The following is a 21,034-nucleotide window of genomic DNA, read 5'->3' as shown; positions in this document are numbered from 1 at the left end:
CGTTTCATCTTCAATGCCCTTGCTGATGGAAGGAGGTTTTCACTCAAAATCTCACGATACATGGCCCCATTCATTCTTTCCTTTACACGGATCAGTCGTCCTGGTCCCTTTGCAGAAAAACAGCCCCAAAGCATGATGTTTCCACCCCCATGCTTCACAGTAGGTATGGTGTTCTTTGGATGCAACTCAGCATTCTTTGTCCTCCAAACACGACGAGTTGAGTTTTTACCAAAAGGTTCTATTTTGGTTTCATCTGACCATATGACATTCTCCCAATCCTCTTCTGGATCATCCAAATGCACTCTAGCAAACTTCAGACGGGCCTGGACATGTACTGGCTTAAGCAGGGGGACACGTCTGGCACTGCAGGATTTGAGTCCCTGGTGGCGTAGTGTGTTACTGATGGTAGGCTTTGTTACTTTGGACCCAGCTCTCTGCAGGTCATTCACTAGGTCCCCCCGTGTGGTTCTGGGATTTTTGCTCACCGTTCTTGTGATCATTTTGACCCCACAGGGTGAGATCTTGCGTGGAGCCTGAGATCGAGGGAGATTATCAGTGGTCTTCCATTTCCTAATAATTGCTCCCACAGTTGATTTCTTCAAACCAAGTTGCTTACCTATTGCAGATTCAGTCTTCCCAGCCTGGTGCAGGTCTACAATTTTGTTTCTGGTGTCCTTTGACAGCTCCTTTGACAGCTCTTTTTTCCCCCCACTGTAGGTCACTTTTTTTCACAACTGTATACAGGCTTACCCTGGCATGATGTTTTGAAAACCGTATAAGAAAAGTATTGTATTGTAATTTATATATATCAATGTAATTGTCTGCATCATTTCCAATCCCCCATATATTACATACATATACATACAGTTGAAGTCAGAAGTTTACATACACTTAGGTTGAAGTCATTAAAAGTCGTTTTTCAACCACTCCACAGATTTCTTGTTAAAAAAAACTATAGTTTTGGCAAGTCGGTTAGGACATCTACTTTGTGCATGACACGTAATTTCTCCAACAATTGTTTACAGACAGATTATTTCACTTATAATTCACTGTATCACAATTCCAGTGGGTCAGAAGTTTACATACACTAAGTTGACTGTGCCTTTAAACAGCTTGGAAAATTCCAGATGATGATGTCATGGCTTTAGAAGTTTCTGATAGGCTAATTGACATCATTTGAGTCAATTGGAGGTGTACCTGTGGATGTATTTTAAAGCCTACCTACAAACTCAGTGCCTCTTTGCTTGACATCATGAGAAAATCAAAAGAAATCAGCCAAGACCTCAGAAAAACAATTGTAGACCTCCAAAAGTCTGGTTCATCCTTGGGAGAAATTTCCAAATGCCTGAAGGTACCACGTTCATCTGTACAAACAATAGTACGCAAGTAAAAAACACCATGGGACCACGCAGCCATCATACCGCTCAGGAAGGAGACGCATTCTGTCTTTTAGAGATGAACGTACTTTGGTGCGAAAAGTGCAAATCAATCCCAGAACAACAGCAAAGGACCTTGTGAAGATGCTGGAGGAAACAGGTACAAAAGTACCTATATCCACAGTAAAACGAGTCCTATATCGACATAACCTGAAAGGCCGCTCAGCAAGGAAGAAGCCACTGCTCCAAAACCGCCATAAAAAAGCCAGACTACGGTTTGCAACTGCACATGGGGACAAAGATCGTACTTTTTGGAGAAATGTCATCTGGTCTGATGAAACAAAAGCAGAACTGTTTGGCCATAATGACCATCGTTATGTTTGGAGGAAAAAGGGGGAACTTGCAAGCTGAAGAACCAACCGTGAAGCACGGGGGTGGCAGCATTATGCTGTGGGGGTGCTTTGCTGCAGGAGGGACTGGTGCACTTTACAAAATAGATGGCATCATGAGGAAGGAAAATAATGTGGATATATTGAAGCAACATCTCAAGACCTCAGTCAGGATGTTAAAGCTTGGTCGCAAATGGGTCTTCCAAATGGACAATGACCCAAAGCATACTTCCAAAGTTGTGGCAAAATGGCTTAAGGACATCAAAGTCAAGGTATTGGAGAGTGCCATCACAAAGCCCTGACCTCAATCCTATAGAAAATGTGTGGGCAGAACTGAAAAAGGGTGTGCGAGCAAGGAGGGCTACAAACCTGACTCAGTTACACCAGCTCTGTCAGGAGGAATGGGCCAAAATTCACCCAACTTATTATGGGAAGCTTGTGGAAGGCTACCCGACACGTTTGACCCAAGTTAAACAATCTAAAGGCAATGCTACCAAATACTAATTGAGTGTACGTAAACGTCTGACCCACTGGGAATGTGATGAAAGAAATAAAAGCTGAAATAAAGCATTCTCTCTACTATTATTCTGACATTTCACATTCTTAAAATAAAGTGGTGATCCTAACTGACCTAAGACAGGGAATTTTTACTAGGATTAAATGACAGGAATTGTGAAAAACTGAGTTTAAATGTATTTGGCTAAGGTGTATGTAAACTTCCAACTTCAACTGTACACCACTACAACCACAGATTTCTCCATCCTAAGTAACCTGATTCAATCTGCACAGAACCACGTTAGTCTTACATTCGCATGGTGGATTTGTTTTTGCGCTAGATCAGGGTTGGAGTGATAACCTACAGGACGGTAAATAGCTCTCCAAGATCAGGGTTGGAGTGAAAACCTCCAGGACGGTAAATAGCTCTCCAGGATCAGGGTTGGAGTGAAAACCTACAGGACGGTAAATAGCTCTCCAGGAACAGGGTTGGAGTGAAAACCTACAGGACGGTAAATAGCTCTCCAGGATCAGGGTTGGAGTGAAAACCTACAGGACGGTAAATAGCTCTCCAGGAACAGGGTTGGAGTGAAAACCTACAGGACGGTAAATAGCTCTCCAGGAACAGGTTTGGAGAGTCCTGGTTTAACCCTGATTTCAGCAAGTAAGAAGAGAAGAGGAGCACTGACTTGTGTTCCAATAGACAGAGGGTGGTGAAGTTGGTGATGAAGGGTTTGGGGAAGGGGTCACTCACCTGTGCTGTCAGATTTGAAGGCAGAGATGCTTGGATAAAGGGAGGGCTTCACTGCTAAAACACACACAGAGACATCAGTCAAAGACAGAGGAATTTCCTTCTGAACAATAAAGTATTGTAGCCAACCCACACAAACACTAGCTACACAGCACGCATGTTACTGGTAGAAAACAGCACAACTACTGTTTGTGTGATATATACAGTGGGGAGAACAAGTATTTGATACACTGCCGATTTTGCTGGTTTTCCTACTTACAAAGCATGTAGAGGTCTATAATTGGTATCATAGGTACACTTCAACTGTGAGAGACAGAATCTAAAACAAAAATCCAGAAAATCACATTGTATGATTTTTAAGTAATTAATTTGCATTTTATTGCATGACATAAGTATTTGATACATCAGAAAAGCAGAACTTAATATTTGGTACAGAAACCTTTGTTTGCAATTACAGAGATCATACGTTTCCTGTAGGTCTTAACCAGGTTTGCACACACTGCAGCAGGGATTTTGGCCCACTCCTCCATACAGACCTTCTCCAGATCTTTCAGGTTTCGGAGCTATCGCTGGGCAATACAGACTTTCAGCTCCCTCCAAAGATTTTCTATTGGGTTCAGGTCTGGAGACTGGCTAGACCACTCCAGGACCTTGAGATGCTTCTTACGGAGCCACTCCTTAGTTTCCCTGGCTGTGTATTTCGGGTCGTTGTCTTGCTGGAAGACCCAGCCACGACCCATCTTCAATGCTCTTACTGAGGGAAGGAGGTTGTTGGCCAAGATCTCGCGATACATGGCCCCATCCATCCTCCCCTCAATACGGTGCAGTCGTCCTGTCCCCTTTGCAGAAAAGCATCCCCAAAGAATGATGTTTCCACCACCATGCTTCACGGTTGGGATGGTGTTCTTGGGGTTGTACTCATCCTTCTTCTTCCTCCAAACACGGCGAGTGGAGTTTAGACCAAAAAGCTATATTTTTGTCTCATCAGACCACATGACCTTCTCCCATTCCTCCTCTGGATCATCCAGATGGTCATTAGCAAACTTCAGACGGGCCTGGACATGCGCTGGCTTGAGCAGGGGGACCTTGCGTGCGCTGCAGGATTTTAATCCATGACGGCGTATTGTGTTACTAATGGTTTTCTTTGAGACTGTGGTCCCAGCTCTCTTCAGGTCATTGACCAGGTCCTGCCGTGTAGTTCTGGGCTGATCCCTCACCTTCGTCATGATTATTGATGCCCCACGAGGTGAGATCTTGCATGGAGCCCCAGACCGAGGGTGATTGACCATCATCTTGAACTTCTTCCATTTTCTAATAATTGCGCCAACAGTTGTTGCCTTCTCACCAAGCTGCTTGCCTATTGTCCAGTAGCCCATCCCAGCCTTGTGCAGGTCTACAATTTTATCCCTGATGTCATTACACAGCTCTCTCTTGGCCATTGTGGAGAGGTTGGAGTCTGTTTGATTGAGTGTGTGGACAGGTATCGAGTTCAAACAGGTGCAGTTAATACAGGTAATGAGTGGAGAACAGGAGGGCTTCTTAAAGAAAAACTAACAGGTCTGTGAGAGACGGAATTCTTACTGGTTGGTAGGTGATCAAATACTTATGTCATGCAATAAAATGCAAATTATTTCCTTAAAAATCATACAATGTGATTTTCTGGATTTTTGTTTTAGATTCCGTCTCTCACAGTTGAAGTGTACCTATGATAAAAATTACAGACCTCTACATGCTTTGTAAGTAGGAAAACCTGCAAAATCAGCAGTGTATCAAATACTTGTTCTCCCCACTGTGTGTGTGTGTGTGTATATATACAGTGGGGAAAAAAAGTATTTAGTCAGCCACCAATTGTGCAAGTTCTCCAACTTAAAAAGATGAGAGAGGCCTGTAATTTTCATCATAGGTACACGTCAACTATGACAGACAAAATGAGAAAAAAAAATCCAGAAAATCACATTGTAGGATTTTTTATGAATTTATTTGCAAATTATGGTGGAAAATAAGTATTTGGTCAATAACAAAAGTTTCTCAATACTTTGTTATATACCCTTTGTTGGCAATGACACAGGTCAAACGTTTTCTGTAAGTCTTCACAAGGTTTTCACACACTGTTGCTGGCCCAATTTTGGCCCATTCCTCCATGCAGATCTCCTCTAGAGCAGTGATGTTTTGGGGCTGTCGCTGGGCAACACGGACTTTCAACTCCCTCCAAAGATTTTCTATGGGGTTGAGATCTGGAGACTGGCTAGGCCACTCCAGGACCTTGAAATGCTTCTTACGAAGCCACTCCTTCGTTGCCCGGGCGGTGTGTTTGTCATGCTGAAAGACCCAGCCACGTTTCATCTTCAATGCCCTTGCTGATGGAAGGAGGTTTTCACTTAAAAATTCACGATACATGGCCCCATTCATTCTTTCCTTTACATGGATCAGTCGTCCTGGTCCCTTTGCAGAAAAACAGCCCCAAAGCATGATGTTTCCACCCCCATGCTTCACAGTAAGTATGGTGTTCTTTGGATGCAACTCAGCATTCTTTGTCCTCCAAACACGACGAGTTGAGTTTTTACCAAAAAGTTATATTTTGGTTTCATCTGACCATATGACATTCTCCCAATCCTCTTCTGGATCATCCAAATGCACTCTAGCACACTTCAGACAGGCCTGGACATGTACTGGCTTAAGCAGGGGGACACGTCTGGCACAGCAGGATTTGAGTCCCTGGCGGCGTAGTGTGTTACTGATGGTAGGCTTTGTTACTTTGGTCCCAGCTCTCTGCAGGTCATTCTCTAGGTCCCCCCGTGTGGTTCTGGGATTTTTGCTCACCGTTCTTGTGATCATTTTGACCCCACAGGGTGAGATCTTGCGTGGAGCCTGAGATCGAGGGAGATTATCAGTGGTCTTGTATGTCTTCCATTTCCTAATAATTGCTCCCACAGTTGATTTCTTCAAACCAAGCTGCTTACCTATTGCAGATTCAGTCTTCCCAGCCTGTTGCAGGTCTACAATTGTGTTTCTGGTGTCCTTTGACAGCTCTTTGGTCTTGGCCATAGTGGAGTTTGGAGTGTGACTGTTTGAGGTTGTGGACAGGTGTCTTTTATACTGATAACAAGTTCAAACAGGTGCCATTAATACAGGTAACGAGTGGAGGACAGAGGAGCCTCTTAAAGAAGAAGTTACAGGTCTGTGAGAGCCAGAAATCTTGCTTGTTTGTAGGTGACCAAATACTTATTTTCCACCATAATTTGCAAATAAATTCATAAAAAATCCTACAATGTGATTTTCTGGATTTTGTTTTCTAAATTTGGCTGTCATAGTTGACGTGTACCTATGATGACAATTACAGGCCTCTCTCATCTTTTTAAGTGGGAGAACTTGCACAATTGGTGGCTGACTAAATACTTTTTTTCCCCACTGTATATATATATATATATATATACATACATACATACATACACACACATATATACACACACACACACACACACACACATACAGTGAGGGAAAAAAGTATTTGATCCCCTGCTGATTTTGTACATTTGCCCACTGACAAAGGCATGATCAGTCTATAATTTTAATGGTAGGTTTATTTGAACAGTGAGAGACAGAATAACAACAACAAAATCCAGAAAAACGCATTTCAAAAATGTTAAAAATTGATTTGCATTTTAGTGACCCCTCTGCAAAACATGACTTAGTACTTGGTGGCAAAACCCTTGTTGGCAATCACAGAGGTCAGACGTTTCTTAAATTGGCCACCAGGTTTACACACATCTCAGGAGGGATTTTGTCCCACTCCTTTTTGCAGATCTTCTCCAAGTCATTAAGGTTTTGAGACTGACGTTTGGCAACTCGAACCTTCAGCTCCCTCCACATATTTTCTATGGGATTAAGGTCTGGAGATTGGCTAGGCCACTCCAGGACCTTAATGTACTTCTTCTTGAGCCACTCCTTTGTTGCCTTGGCCGTGTGTTTTGGGTCATTGTAATGCTGGAATACCCATCCACGACCCATTTTCAATGCCCTGGCTGAGGGAAGGAGGTTCTCACCCAAGATTTGACGGTACATGGCGCCGTCCATCGTCCCTTTGATGTGGTGAAGTTGTCCTGTCCCCTTAGAAGAAAATCACCACCAACGCATGTTTCCACCTCCATGTTTGACGGTGGGGATGGTGTTCTTGGGGTCATAGGCAGCATTCCTCCTCCTCCAAACACGGCGAGTTGAGTTGATGCCAAAGAGCTCGATTTTGGTCTCATCTGACCACAACACTTTCACCCAGTTCTTCTCCGAATCATTCAGATGTTCATTGGCAAACTTCAGACGGGCCTGTATATGTTCTTTCTTGAGCAGGGGGACCTTGCGGGCGCTGCAAGATTTCAGTCCTTCACGGTGTAGTGTGTTACCAATCGTTTTCTTGGTGACTATGGTCCCAGCTGCCTTGAGATCATTGACAAGATCCTCCTGTGTAGTTCTGGGCTGATTCCTCACCGTTCTCATGATCATTGCAACTCCACGAGGTGAGATCTTGCATGGAGCCCCAGGCCGAGGGAGATTGACAGGTCTTTTGTGTTTCTTCCATTTGCGAATAATCGCACCAACTGTTGTCACCTTCTCACCAAGCTGCTTGGCGATGGTCTTGTAGCCCATTCCAGCCTTGTGTAGGTTTACAATCTTGTCCCTGACATCTTTGGAGAGCTCTTTGGTCTTGGCCATGGTGGAGAGTTTGGAATCTGATTGATTGATTGCTTCTGTGGACAGGTGTCTTTTATACAGGTAACAAACAGATTAGGAGCACTCCCTTTAAGAGTGTGCTCCTAATCTCAGCTCGTTACCTGTATAAAAGACACCTGGGAGCCAGAAATCTTTTTGATTGAGAGGGGGTCAAATACTTATTTCCCTCATTAAAATGCAAATCAATTTATAACATCTTTGACATGTGTTTTTATGGATTTTTTGTTGTTGTTATTCTGTCTCTCACTGTTCAAATAAACCTACCATTAAAATTATAGACTGATAATTTCTTTGTCAGTGGGCAAACGTACAAAATCAGCAGGGGATCAAATACTTTTTTTCCCCTCACTGTATATGTGTGTGTGTGTGTGTGTTACCCTATGTCCTGTATGTGTGTGTGTGTGTGTGTGTGTGTGTGTGTGTGTGTTACCCTCTGTCCTGTATGTGTGTGTGTGTGTGTGTGTGTTACCCTCTGTCCTGTATGTGCTAGCAGGTCTCTGTGCGGCTGGAGCTCGGGGTCTAGCTGGGGGACCACTGGACTGAACGGCCTGAACGACAACACCCAGAAACAGAGGGATGGAAGAAGAGAGAAGACCACAGAAGAGGAAAAAAACATGAGACTAACCACACACCCCACCAACCACACACCCCACCAACCATCAACCCCCCCACCAACCACACCCCCAACTAACCACCCACCCACCAACCACACACCCCACCAACCACACCCCCCCACTAACCACACCAACAACTAGCTTGGTACACATTAAGACTAGAGGTACTCAGACCAACATGCTGTTGTGGGTTAGAGCTTGGTACACATTAAGGGGTAGACAGTGTCCTGGGGTAAAGAGTAGATATACATCAGGGGTAGAGATTAGACAGGGAGGGATATTATTACATTTGGGACATATGGGTTTGATGGTCTGCTGTATAAAAACAGCAGTATTCTGTAATATACAATAATGCAGTGTACCTTAGTTCTCCTGAAAGTCCATCCAGTAGCGTATCCATCAGTACATTTAAGCAATAAGGCCTGAGAGGGTGTGGTATATGGCCAATATACCACGGCTAAGGGCTGTTCTTATGCACAACGCAACGCCGAGTGCCTGTACACAGCCCTTAGCCGTGGTATATTGGCCATATACCACAAACCCCCCGAGGTGCCTTACTGCTATTATAAACTGGTTACCAACGTAGTTAGAGCAGTAAAAATGAAATGTTGTGTCATACCCATGGTACACGGTCTGATATACCACTGCTGTCAGCCAAATCAGCATTCAGGGCTCCAACCACCCAGTTTATAATCATCGATATAAAGTACCGTTGTAATACCCTTTCTAGCCTTTTTCTTACTGATGATGGCTGCTTTAGTGAGGAAATGTTTACTGACTGACTGGGAGATGTGGTTGCCACCTAGCTATGTCAAGATGAATGCAACTGAAATAAGTAAGTAGCTCAAATGTAAAATGTGATGTAAATGCAGTATACAGTAATAAAACAGTGGTACTCAGTACCATATATTAAACACTATATATACACACACACACACACAAAAGTATGTGGACACCCCTTCAAAATTAGTGGATTTGGCTATTTCAGCCACACTCGTTGCTGACAGGTGTATAACATCGAGCACACAGCCATGCAATCTCCATAGACAAACATTGGCAGTAGAATGGCCCGTACTGAAGAGCTCAGTGACTTTCAACGTGGCACCGTCAGTTTGTCAAATTTCTGCCCTGCTTGATCTGCCCCGCTCAACTGTAAGTGCTGCTATTGTGAAGTGGAAACGTCTAGGAACAACAACGGCTCAGCCGCGAAGTGGTAGGCCACACAAGCTCACAGAACAGGACCTCCGAGTGCTGAAGCGCGTAAAAATCGTCTGTCGTCAGTTGCAACACTCACTATCGAGTTCAAAACTGCCTCTGGAAGCAACGTCAGCACAAGATCTGTTCGTCGGGAGTTTCATGAAATGGTTTCCATGGCCGAGCAGCTGCACACAAGCCTAAGACCACCATGCGCAATGCCAAGCATTGGCAAGAATGGTGTAAAGCTCGCCGTCATTGGACTCTGGAGCAGTGGAAATGCGTTCTCTGGAGTGATGAATCACACTTCACCATCTGGCAGTCCGACAGACGAATCTGGGTTTGGCAGACGCCAGGTGAACGCTACCTGCCCCAATGCATAGTGCCAACTGTAAAGTTTGGTGGAGGAGGAATAATGGTCTGGGGCTGTTTTTCACGGTTCGGGCTAGGCCCCTTAGTTCCAGTGAAGGGAAATATTAACGCTACAGCATACAATGACATTCTAGATTATTCTGTGCTTCCAACTTTGTGGCAACAGTTTGGGGAAGGCCCTTTCCGTTTTCAGCATGACAATGCCCCCGTGCTCAAAGCGAGGTCCATACAGAAATGATTTGTAGAGATCGGTGTGGAAGAACTTGACTGGCCATAGCAGAGCCCTGACCTCAACCACCTTTGGGATGAATTGGAACGCCGACTGCGAGCCAGGCCTAATCGCCCAACATCAATGCCCGACCTCACTAACACTTGTGGTTGAAGCAAGTCCCCGTAGCAATGTTCCAACATCTAGTGGAAAGTCTTCCCAGAATTGTGGAGGCTGTTATAGCAGCAAAGGGGGACCAACTCCATATTAAGCAGGTGTCCACATACTTTTGGTCATGTAGTGTATTATAATAATACAGTACCGTCTGTGCTAGGTGCTTGGCTGTCCATTCAATAGCGTGTTATAATATACAGTGCCTTGCAAAAGTATTCATCCCCCTTGGCATTTTTCCTATTTTGTTGCATTACAACCTGTAATTTAAATGGATTTTTATTTGGATTTCATGTAATGGACATACACAAAATAGTCCAAACTGGTGAAGTGAAATGAAAAAAATAAATTTTTTCAAAAAATTCTAAGAAATAAATAACAGAAAAGTGGTGCATGCATATGTATTCACCCCCTTTGCTATGAAGCCCCTAAATAAGATCTGGTGCAACCAATTACCTTCAGAAGTCACATAATTAGTTAAACAAAGTCCACCTGTGTGCAATCTAAGTGTCACATGATCTCAGTATATATACACACACCTGTTCTGAAAGGCCCCAGAGTCTGCAACACCACTAAGCAAGGGGCACCATGAAGACCAAGGAGCACTCCAAAACAGGTCAGGGACAAAGTTGTGGAGAAGTACAGATCAGGGTTGGGTTATAAATAAAAATATCTGAAACTTTGAACATCCCACGGAGCACCATTAAATCCATTATTTTAAAATTGGAACGAATATGGCACCTCAACAAACCTGCCAAACACTCCACAGAGCTGGGCTTTACGGAAGAGTGGCCAGAAAAAAGCCATTGCTTAAAGAAATAAATAAGCAAACACGTTTGGTGTTCACCAAAAGGCATGTGGGAGACTCCCCAAACATATGGAAGAATGTACTCTGGTCAGATGAGACTAAAATTGAGCTTTTTGGCCATCAAGGAAAACGCTACGTCTGGCGCAAACTCAACACCTCTCATCACCCCGAGAACACCATCCCCACAGTGAAGCATGGTGGTGGCAGCATCATGCTGTGGGGATGTTTTTCATCGGTAGGGACTGGGAAACTGGTCAGAATTGAAGGAATGATGGATTGCGCTAAATACAGGGAAATTCTTGAGGGAAACCTGTTTCAGTCTTCCAGAGATTTGAGACTGGGACGGAGGTTCACCTTCCAGCAGGACAATGACCATAAGCATACTGCTAAAGCAACACTCGAGTGGTTTAAGGGGAAACATTTAAATGTCTTGGAATGGCCTAGTCAAAGCCCAGACCTCAATCCAATTGAGAATCTGTGGTACGACTTAAAGATTGCTGTACACCAGCAGAACCCATCCAATTTGAAGGAGCAGTTTTGCCTTGAAGAATGGGCAAGAATCCCAGTGGCTAGATGTGCCAAGCTCATAGAGACATACCCCAAGAGACTTGCAGCTGTAATTGCTGCAAAAGGTGGCTCTACGAAGTATTGACTTTGGGGGGGGGGTGAATAGTTATGCACGCTCAAGTTCTCTGTTTTTGTGTCTTATTTCTTGTTTGTTTCACAATAAAAAATATTTTGCATCTTCAAAGTGGTAGGTGTGTTGTGTAAATCAAATGATACAATTTTAATTCCAGGTTGTAAGGCAACAAAATAGGAAAAATGCCAAGGGGGGTGAATACTTTCGCAAGCCACTGAACAAAACTACACTGCTCAAAAACACTAAAATAACACATCCTAGATCTGAATGAATGAAATAATCTTATTAAATACTTTTTTCTTTACATAGTTGAATGTGCTGACAACAAAAATCACACAAAAATTATCAATGGAAATCAAATTTATCAACCCATGGAGGTCTGGATTTGTAGTCACCCTCAAAATTAAAGTGGAAAACCACACTACAGGCTGATCCAACTTTGATGTAATGTCCTTAAAACAAGTCAAAATGAGGCTCAGTAGTGTGTGTGGCCTCCACGTGCCTGTATGACCTCCCTACAATGCCTGGGCATGCTCCTGTTGAGGTGGCGGATGGTCTCCTGAGGGATCTCCTCCCAGACCTGGACTAAAGCATCCGCCAACTCCTGGACGGTCTGTGGTGCAACGTGGCGTTGGTGGATGGAGCGAGACATGATGTCCAAGATGTGCTCAATTGGATTCAGGTCTGGGGAACGGGCGGGCCAGTCCATAGAATCAATGCCTTCCTCTTGCAGGAACTGCTGACACACTCCAGCCACATGAGGTCTAGCATTGTCTTGCATTAGGAGGAACCCAGGGCCAACCGCACCAGCATATGGTCTCACAAGGGGTCTGTGGATCTCATCTCGGCACCTAATGGCAGTCAGGCTACCTCTGGCGAGCACATGGAGGGCTGTGCGGCCCCCCAAAGAAAAGCCACCCCACACCATAACTGACCCCCCGCCAAACCGGTCATGCTGGAGGATGTTGCAGGCAGCAGAACGTTCTCCACGGCGTCTCCAGACTCTGTCACGTCTGTCATGTGCTCAGTGTGAACCTGCTTTCATCTGTGAAGAGCACAGGGCGCCAGTGGCGGATTTGCCAATCTTTGTGTTCTCTGGCACGGTGTTGGGCTGTAAGCACAACCCCCACCTGTGGACGTCAGGCCCTCATACCACCCTCATGGAGTCTGTTTCTGACCGTTTGAGCAGACACATGCACATTTGTGGCCTGCTGGAGGTCATTTTGCAGGGCTCTGGCAGTGCTCCTCCTGCTCCTCCTTGCACAAAGGCGGAGGTAGCAGTCCTGCTGCTGGGTTGTTGCCCTCCTACGACCTCCTCCACGTCTCCTGATGTACTGGCCTGTCTCCTGGTAGCGCCTCCATGCTCTGGACACTACGCTGACAGACACAGCAAACCTTCTTGTCACAGCTCGCATTGATGTGCCATCCTGGATGAGCTGCACTACCTGAGCCACTTGTGTGGGTTGTAGACTCCGTCTCATGCTACCACTAGAGTGAAAGCACCGCCAGCATTCAAAAGTGACCAAAACACCAGCCAGGAAGCATAGGAACTGAGAAGTGGTCTGTGGTCACCACCTGCAAAACCAGTCCTTTATTGGGGGTGTCTGGCTAATTACCTATAATTTCCACCTGTTGTCTATTCCATTTGCACAACAGCATGTGAAATGTATTGTCAATCAGTGTTGCTTCCTAAGTGGACAGTTTGATTTCACAGAAGTGTGATTGACTTGGAGTTACATTGTGTTGTTTAAGTGTTCCCTTTATTTATTTGAGCAGTGTATTTCTGGTACATGCCATGTGGGGAACGAGTTAATAATAATAATAATATAGTACCTTCTGTGCTAGGTGCTTGGCTGTCCACTCAGTAGTGTATATAGTACCTTCTGTGCTAGGTGCTTGGCTGTCCACTCAGTAGTGTATATAGTACCTTCTGTGCTAGGTGCTTGGCTGTCCACTCAGTAGTGTATATAGTACCTTCTGTGCTAGGTGCTTGGCTGTCCACTCAGTAGTGTATATAGTACCTTCTGTGCTAGGTGCTTGGCTGTCCACTCAGTAGTGTATATAGTACCTTCTGTGCTAGGTGCTTGGCTGTCCACTCAGTAGTGTATTTATCTGTGTAGGTCTCTAGGACACAGTATAGGTCATCAGCTTCTGGGGGAGGCTCTACATCTCCGTTCAATATGGCCGACGCACGGATGTCCTGGGAGTAGAACCTAACACACACACACATTAATACAACACACACACTAATACAACACACACACACACATTATTACCACACACACATTAATACACACACACACACACACACATTAATACAACACACACACACACATTAATACAACACACACACACACACATTAATACAACACACATTATTACCACACACACACGGTGTGTAACGTACTTGCGGTTGGTGTCTTTGCGTTCTATGAGGCAGGATCCCTCCAGAGAGACTCCAGCGAACAGCCCTCTGGACTTACAGTAGGTAAAGACTGCTGCCGTACTACGCAACGCTACGTCAGCCTCCACGTTCCTACACACACACACACACACATGGACACACACACACACACACGGACACACACACACACAGAGAGATAGAGGAAGATAGAAGTTAGTGTTTGGAGTATGATACTGCTCAGAATCCCACTTCTTAGCGATGAGTACTGAAGGAGACCACTAGACCTCCACTGACATCAGAAACCATCAAATATACTGGCCACGTCTCTGTCCGTGTGTGTGTGTGTGTGTGTGTGTGTGTGTGTGTGTGTGTGTGTGTGTGTGTGTGTGTGTGTAGGGAGGTCCCATGTTGTAAATGTCACCTGAACAAAAAAAAAAAAGACACTCCCATCTCAGACATTAACCTCTTTATTGTTTTATTGTTGCTGTATTTAACAGACACCCACAGACGCATGCACACCCCTCCCTCCCTCATCTCCACCTGGCCTTGTTTGATGCTAATTGTATTTTACTTATTTTAATTACCCAACCTGGCATGTCATTCTAAATAAAGACTGAGGGAGCCTGCTCCAGGCATCATTCCACCTCCACTCATAAACCATAATTAACCTGCGCCAACACGAGCAACCCCTCCAACACGCACGCACACAACTATCACGCACGCAACACGCACACACACACAACTATCACGCACGCAACACACACACACACAACTATCACGCACGCAACACACACACACACACAACCGTCACGCACGCAACACACACACACACACACCTGCCTCCACCCTATAAAATCACTTTGACACCAATGACACACACACACACACACACACACACACACACACGTCATCCATGATGACACATCACAAAACCATTTCCCCTCCAAAACCCCAGCTCAGACATTCAAGTGTCCACATCAAAGCGTCCAGTTTAAAATAAGTGTGAAAACTAGGTGTAGAACTGGTGTGACTTCAACACTGCTAGTACTCTTAACCCACAGCCTCAACCTTGGGTACCCCTAACCCACAGCCTCAACCTTGGGTACCCCTAACCCACAGCCTCAACCTTGGGTACCCCTAACCCACAGCCTCAACCTTGGGTACCCCTAACCCACAGCCTCAACCTTGGGTACCCCTAACCCACAGCCTCAACCTTGGGTACCCCTAACCCACAGCCTCAACCTTGGGTACCCCTAACCCACAGCCTCAACCTTGGGTACCCCTAACCCACAGCCTCAACCTTGGGTACCCCTAACCCACAGCCTCAACCTTGGGTACCCCTAACCCACAGCCTCAACCTTGGGTACCCCTAACCCACAGCCTCGGGGCTGGAACACATCAAAAAAGGTTGAGCCATGGTCGGACACTGACTGGTTTTGGCCAACCATGGACCAAGATTATGATGAGTGTGTGTGTGTGTGTGTGAGAGCACTCACCTTCCCATCGGTCCTACTGCCACAGTACAGTTGCCGCCCAGAGTGAGGTTCCCTCCTTTAGAGAAAGAATCCACTGCCCTGCGCTGCATCAGAATCACCACCAGGTCTGAAACCTATACACACACAGACACAGACACAGACACATACACACACACACACACACAACTGATTAGTTGAATCGTGTTTGTTAGTGCTGGGTTGGAACAGCATCACACAGAGATCAACTATCTATTCTATAACTATTGTAGTGTTTAGGCAAAGATAGAAAGAAAGAAAGGATGGATGGGGAGCGTTGCTGCACAGCGATTTTCAGGTCTCTCTAGAGATGTTAGATCGGGTTAAAGTCCGGGCTCTGGCTCAGTCACTCAAGGACATTCAGAGACTTGTCCCGTAGCCACTCCAGTGTTGTCTTGGCTATGTGCTTAGGGTCGTTGTCCTGTTGGAAGGTGATCCTTTTCCCCAATCTGAGGTCCTGAGCGCTCTGGACCAGGTTTTCATCAAGGATCTCTCTGTACTTTGCTCTGTTCATTTTTCCCTTGATCCTGACTAGTCTCCCAGTCCCTGCCGCTGACAAACATCCCCACAGCATGATGCTGCCACCACCATGCTTCACCGTAGGGATGGTGCCATGTTTCTACCAGACGTGACGCTTGGCATTCAGGCCAAAGAGTTCAATCTTGGTTTCATCAGACCAGAGAATCTTGTTTCTCATGGTCTGAGATTCTTTAGGTGCCTTTTGGCAAACTCCAAGCGGGCTGTCATGTGCCTTTTACTGAGGAGTGGCTTCCGTCTGGCCACTCTACCATAAAGGCCTGATTGGTGGATTGCTGCAGAGATGGTTGTTCTTCTGGAAGGTTCTCCCATCTCCACAGAGGACCTCTGGAGCTCTGTCAGAGTGACCATCGGGTTCTTGGTCACCTCCCTGACCAAGGCCCTTCTCCCATGATTGCGCAGTTTGGCCGGGCGGCCTGCTCTAGGAAGAGTCTTGGTGGTTCCAAACGTCTTCCATTTAAGAATGATGGAGGCCACTCTGTTCTTGGGGACCTTCAATGATGCCGAATTTTCTTTGTACCCTTCCCCAGATCTGTGCCTCGACACAATCCTGTCTCGGAGCTCTACGGACAATACCTTCGACCCCATGGCTTGGTTTTTGCTCTGACATGCACTGTCAACTGTGGGACCTTTTATAGACCTTTTATGTGTGCCTTTCCAAATCATGTCCAATCAATTGAATTTACCACAGGTGGACTCCAATCAAGTTGTAGAAACAGCAAGGATGATCAATGGAAACAGGATGCACCTGGGCTCAATTTAGAGTCTCATAGCAAAGGGTCTGAATACTTATTGAAATAAGGTATTTCAGGTTTTTATTTGTAATACATTTGCAAAAATTTCAACAAACCTGTTTTTGCTTTGTCATTATGTAGTATTGTGTGTTGATTGACAAGGAAAATGTTTTATTGAATCATTATAGAATAAAGCAGTAACGTAACCAAATGTGGAAAAAGTCAAGGGGTCGGAATACTTTCCGAAGGCACTGTACATGTATGTAAATGGCATGTTATAGAAGGGTCCACATACCTTTGTGATTTCACTTGCTTTTGAGAAACTTACCCCAAACAGCAAAAATCACTTCCTCATCCTCCTTGTGTAGTAATGGGGGCCCTGAAAAAAACATGAACAAAAACTCTAAAAACACCCTTTTAGAGACCACAAAGCTCTCAGTAATAGTGATGCAGGTCTATAGATGATGTTGATCACATGAAACTGTCATTCCTAACTTTAATCCGCAACGCTATATTCCTTTTGTGTGACATGGAACGTTTCCCCCTATCCAGCTGTTCCGTTCACCACGTAGCCTCCTGCTGCTACAGGTAACTGGCAAAATAAAGGAAACACCAACATAAAAAAAAAGAAGAGTCTTAATAGGGTATTGGGCCACCACGAGCCCCCCCAGAACAGCTTCAATGCGCCGTGGCATAGATTCTACAAGAGTCTGGAACATCCTGTGTGAAAGCACCTTCTTTCAATATACTTTGTATCCCTCATTCACCTGAAGTGTTTCCTTTATTCTGACAGTTACATGTACAATGGGATGGTGAGGTATCGCTTGAGTCGCAAACAAAAATGGAATCTAACGTTGCGGATAAAGTTCACAATGACACAATTTCATGTGTACAACATCTATAAAAAAAAAATACCTGCATCACTATATGGAGAGCTTTGTGGTCTCTAAAAGGACGTATTTGGGTGCTTTTGTTCATGTTTGTTCAGGGCCCCCATTACTACACAATGAGGATGAGGAAGTGATTTTGCTGTTTGGGGTAAGTTTCTCAACAACAAGAGAAAATCACAAAAAGGAGTATGGCCCCTCCTATAGCATGTCATTTACATCAAAAATAGAGATTTGGTTGTGAAAAGAAAAAACTTTTCCTTTAAGACATGTTACCACCTCTGTTCCCATTAATAACCTTCAGACAGCCGAGGAGAGAGAGAACAATACTGCTTTGATTCACCTGTGTGTGTGTGTGTGTGTGTGTGTGTGTGTGTGTGTGTGTGTGTGTGTGTGTGTGTGTGTGTGTGTGTGTGTGTGACCACAGGGAGACTACTGTGCCGTCAGCTACCTGGCAGTAACCAGATTAGGATCAAGATACAAACCACCAAAATAGAAACATGAACACAGTGAGTCACCTAATGGACACCACAGAAAGGCAAGCAGGCCTCTACATCTCTCTACTTCCTACACATATACACTGAGTGTACAAAACATTAGGAACACCTTCCTGATATTGAGTTGCACCCCCCCTTTTGCCCTCAGAACAGTCTCAATTTGTCTGGGCATGGACTCCACGAGGTGTCGAAAGCATTCCATAGGGATGCTGGCCCATGTTGACTCCAATCCTTCCCACAGTTGTGTCAAGTTGGCTGGTTGTCCATTGGGTGGTGGACCATTCATTATACACAGGAAACTGTTAGAGGTGTTCAAAATCCAACAGCGTTGCAGTTCTTGACACAAACCGGTGCGCCTGGCACCTACTACCATACCCCGTTCAAAAGGCACTTAAAATATTTTGTCTTGCCCGTTCACCCTCTGAATGGCACACATACACAATTCAGGTCTCAATTGTCTCAAGGCATAAATATATCTCCTCCTGTTAATCTACATTGATTGAAGTGGATTTAACGTCGACATCGATAAGGGATCATAGACTGACCAGGTAAAAGTTATGTAATGGAAAGAGCAGGGATTGTTAATTTTTTGTCCACTCAGTGTATCGCTCCATTTCCTATACAGAGCATTCGGAAAGTATTCAGACCCCTTGACTTTTTCCACATTTTGTTACGTTACAGCCTTATTCTAAAATGGATTAAATACATTGTTTTCCTCATCAAATCGACACACAATATCCCATAATGACAAAGCAAAAAAAAAGGTTTAGAGAAATTTTTGCAAATGTATTAAAAATAAAAAACAGAAATACCTTATTTACATAAGTATTCAGACCCTTAACTCAGTACTTTTTTTTGAAGTGATTACAGCCTTGAGTTCACAAGGGAATAAGCAGGACATTTGGGAATCTTCCAACTGGGATTGCTGGAAAACCAGGTAATTTTGGGAAAGTGCAACTCTAGTCTGTCTTTATTACTTTGAGGGATTCTATTTAACAGGAGATGACCTCATCATGTGTTAATATGACCCGAGGAGAGTGAAAGAGGAAGAGGAAGCGTGTGTGTGTGTGGATGGATGGGATGCGTTTCCAGTGTTTAAGGGACACAGAGGGACACTCCGGAAGAGAAGATTCACTCAACAGCTCAGCGATCGGCTAGTCTGGCCTTAAAAGCATCCACAGGTGTCAGGACATCACCAGGAAATAACACTCATAAAGAGCTGAACGGGCTGTGAAAATAACTGGAAAGACTTTCACTGAAATTTTTTTACATAAAAAGCAAAGTCAATATTACGTGAGGAGTTTGAGTGTGTGTGTGTGTGTGTAGGGCGTGTGTGTGTGTGTGTGTGTGTGTGTGTAGGGCGTGTGTGTGTGTGTGTGTGTGTGTGTGTGTGTAGGGCGTGTGTGTGTGTGTGTGTGTGTGTGTGTGTGTGTGTGTGTAGGGCGTGTGTGTGTGTGTGTGTGTGTGTGTGTGTGTGTGTGTGTGTGTGTAGGGCGTGTGTGTGTGTGTGTGTGTGTGTGTAGGGCGTGTGTGTGTGTGTGTGTGTAGGGCTCCTGACTGCGACCATTTAGTCGCATTTTGCGACCCTTTGACTTGGCTGTGTGTTGCGATCTGCATTCTACCTGGTCACCTAAATCAAAACATCCTTTTTTGGGAGGCAAATAAAAAACATGAATTTGTCAAACAGTAAAGTGTATTATCCTCATGATTCCTGTAATAATAATAAAAAGGTGTCTACTGGAATGAGGAGGCCTCACCCACCTGGACAAAATAAATTCATATGTGTTTAGGACTATATCTAATATTAGTGCACATAAAGATGAAGGCAAATTCATCTCTATTGAACACCCCCCAAAAAAAACAGAACATTCTGGAGCCCTATTTTGACAGTAAATGAACAAAAATAGGCTAATTGTCAACCCAAACATTTTTACAATCACTGGATTAACTTCTTTATTGAATACCATCTCAGTAGTCTAGTAATTACACCTCTTAATAGAGCACTGTGAATTACTTTATAAGATGATTGCTCCAATTTGTTCTATTGTGTGACACTGCGCACATTTTCTTTCAGCCCATGATGCGACCAAAATCGTGGGCTGGTGCCACCAGGGGAAAATGTTAGGCTGGATCCCTGGTGTGTCCGGTGATCAACCTACCTCAACTCCAATCTCAAAGCCACCGCCCAGACCAGCTATACCAATGGCAGAGGGAGCAGACCAACCTAGTGAGAGAGAGGATGTAGTGAAATGATGTCCTGGCGATGACCATGTACAGTGTGTGGTAGTGAACTTACGTCCATCAGCCAGTCTAGCGATGACAATGCCGCTACCGCCACGAGCTGTGATCATGAAGCCTGCCTTGATCACTGTGATGATGGCCAGGCCCTGACACTTTGCTAATATATTGGCTGGAGGGAGAACACACACACACACAAATTATTAGCAGGTCCTGCTAGCATGCTATGACAATTTCCTGCCAACTCTGGTATGGAGGACTGTCACCTGACAGAACCCTGATGACATCACCATAAAGACATGCGGAGAATGAGAGAGATGGAAAGAAATGAATAGGTATGAGTCAGAGATGATACCTTAGCAAGGGCAGGATGAACACACACACACACGCACGCACGCAGACGCACACACACACACACACACACGCGGACACAGACGCACAGACACGCACAGACACAGACAGACGCACACAGAGAGGGACAAA

The 21,034-nt window shown here is 44.8% G+C and overlaps 1 protein-coding gene across 1 annotated transcript in view; it reads right to left on the bottom strand.

Annotated features, from left to right (window-relative positions):
* The window catches only part of LOC311145957 (SH3 domain-containing YSC84-like protein 1), a 76,865-nt gene that overhangs the window by 32,502 nt on the left and 23,329 nt on the right, over positions 1-21,034 (bottom strand). Inside the window, exons 3-9 of the mRNA XM_084182360.1 lie at positions 20,610-20,723; positions 20,473-20,537; positions 15,644-15,756; positions 14,151-14,279; positions 13,812-13,956; positions 8,206-8,284; positions 3,015-3,068 (exon numbers count right to left, since the gene is read on the bottom strand). Of these exons, the coding sequence (XP_084038486.1) occupies positions 3,015-3,068; positions 8,206-8,284; positions 13,812-13,956; positions 14,151-14,279; positions 15,644-15,756; positions 20,473-20,537; positions 20,610-20,723 (699 nt within the window). The remainder of the gene's footprint in view (positions 1-3,014; positions 3,069-8,205; positions 8,285-13,811; positions 13,957-14,150; positions 14,280-15,643; positions 15,757-20,472; positions 20,538-20,609; positions 20,724-21,034) is intronic.

Source organism: Coregonus lavaretus (genome assembly GCF_964263955.1).
Source record: "Coregonus lavaretus genome assembly, chromosome: 18".
Lineage (NCBI taxonomy): Eukaryota > Metazoa > Chordata > Actinopteri > Salmoniformes > Salmonidae > Coregonus > Coregonus lavaretus.
The sequence above is the reverse complement of the archived record's forward strand: the minus strand, read 5'-3'. Positions and strand labels throughout refer to the sequence as shown.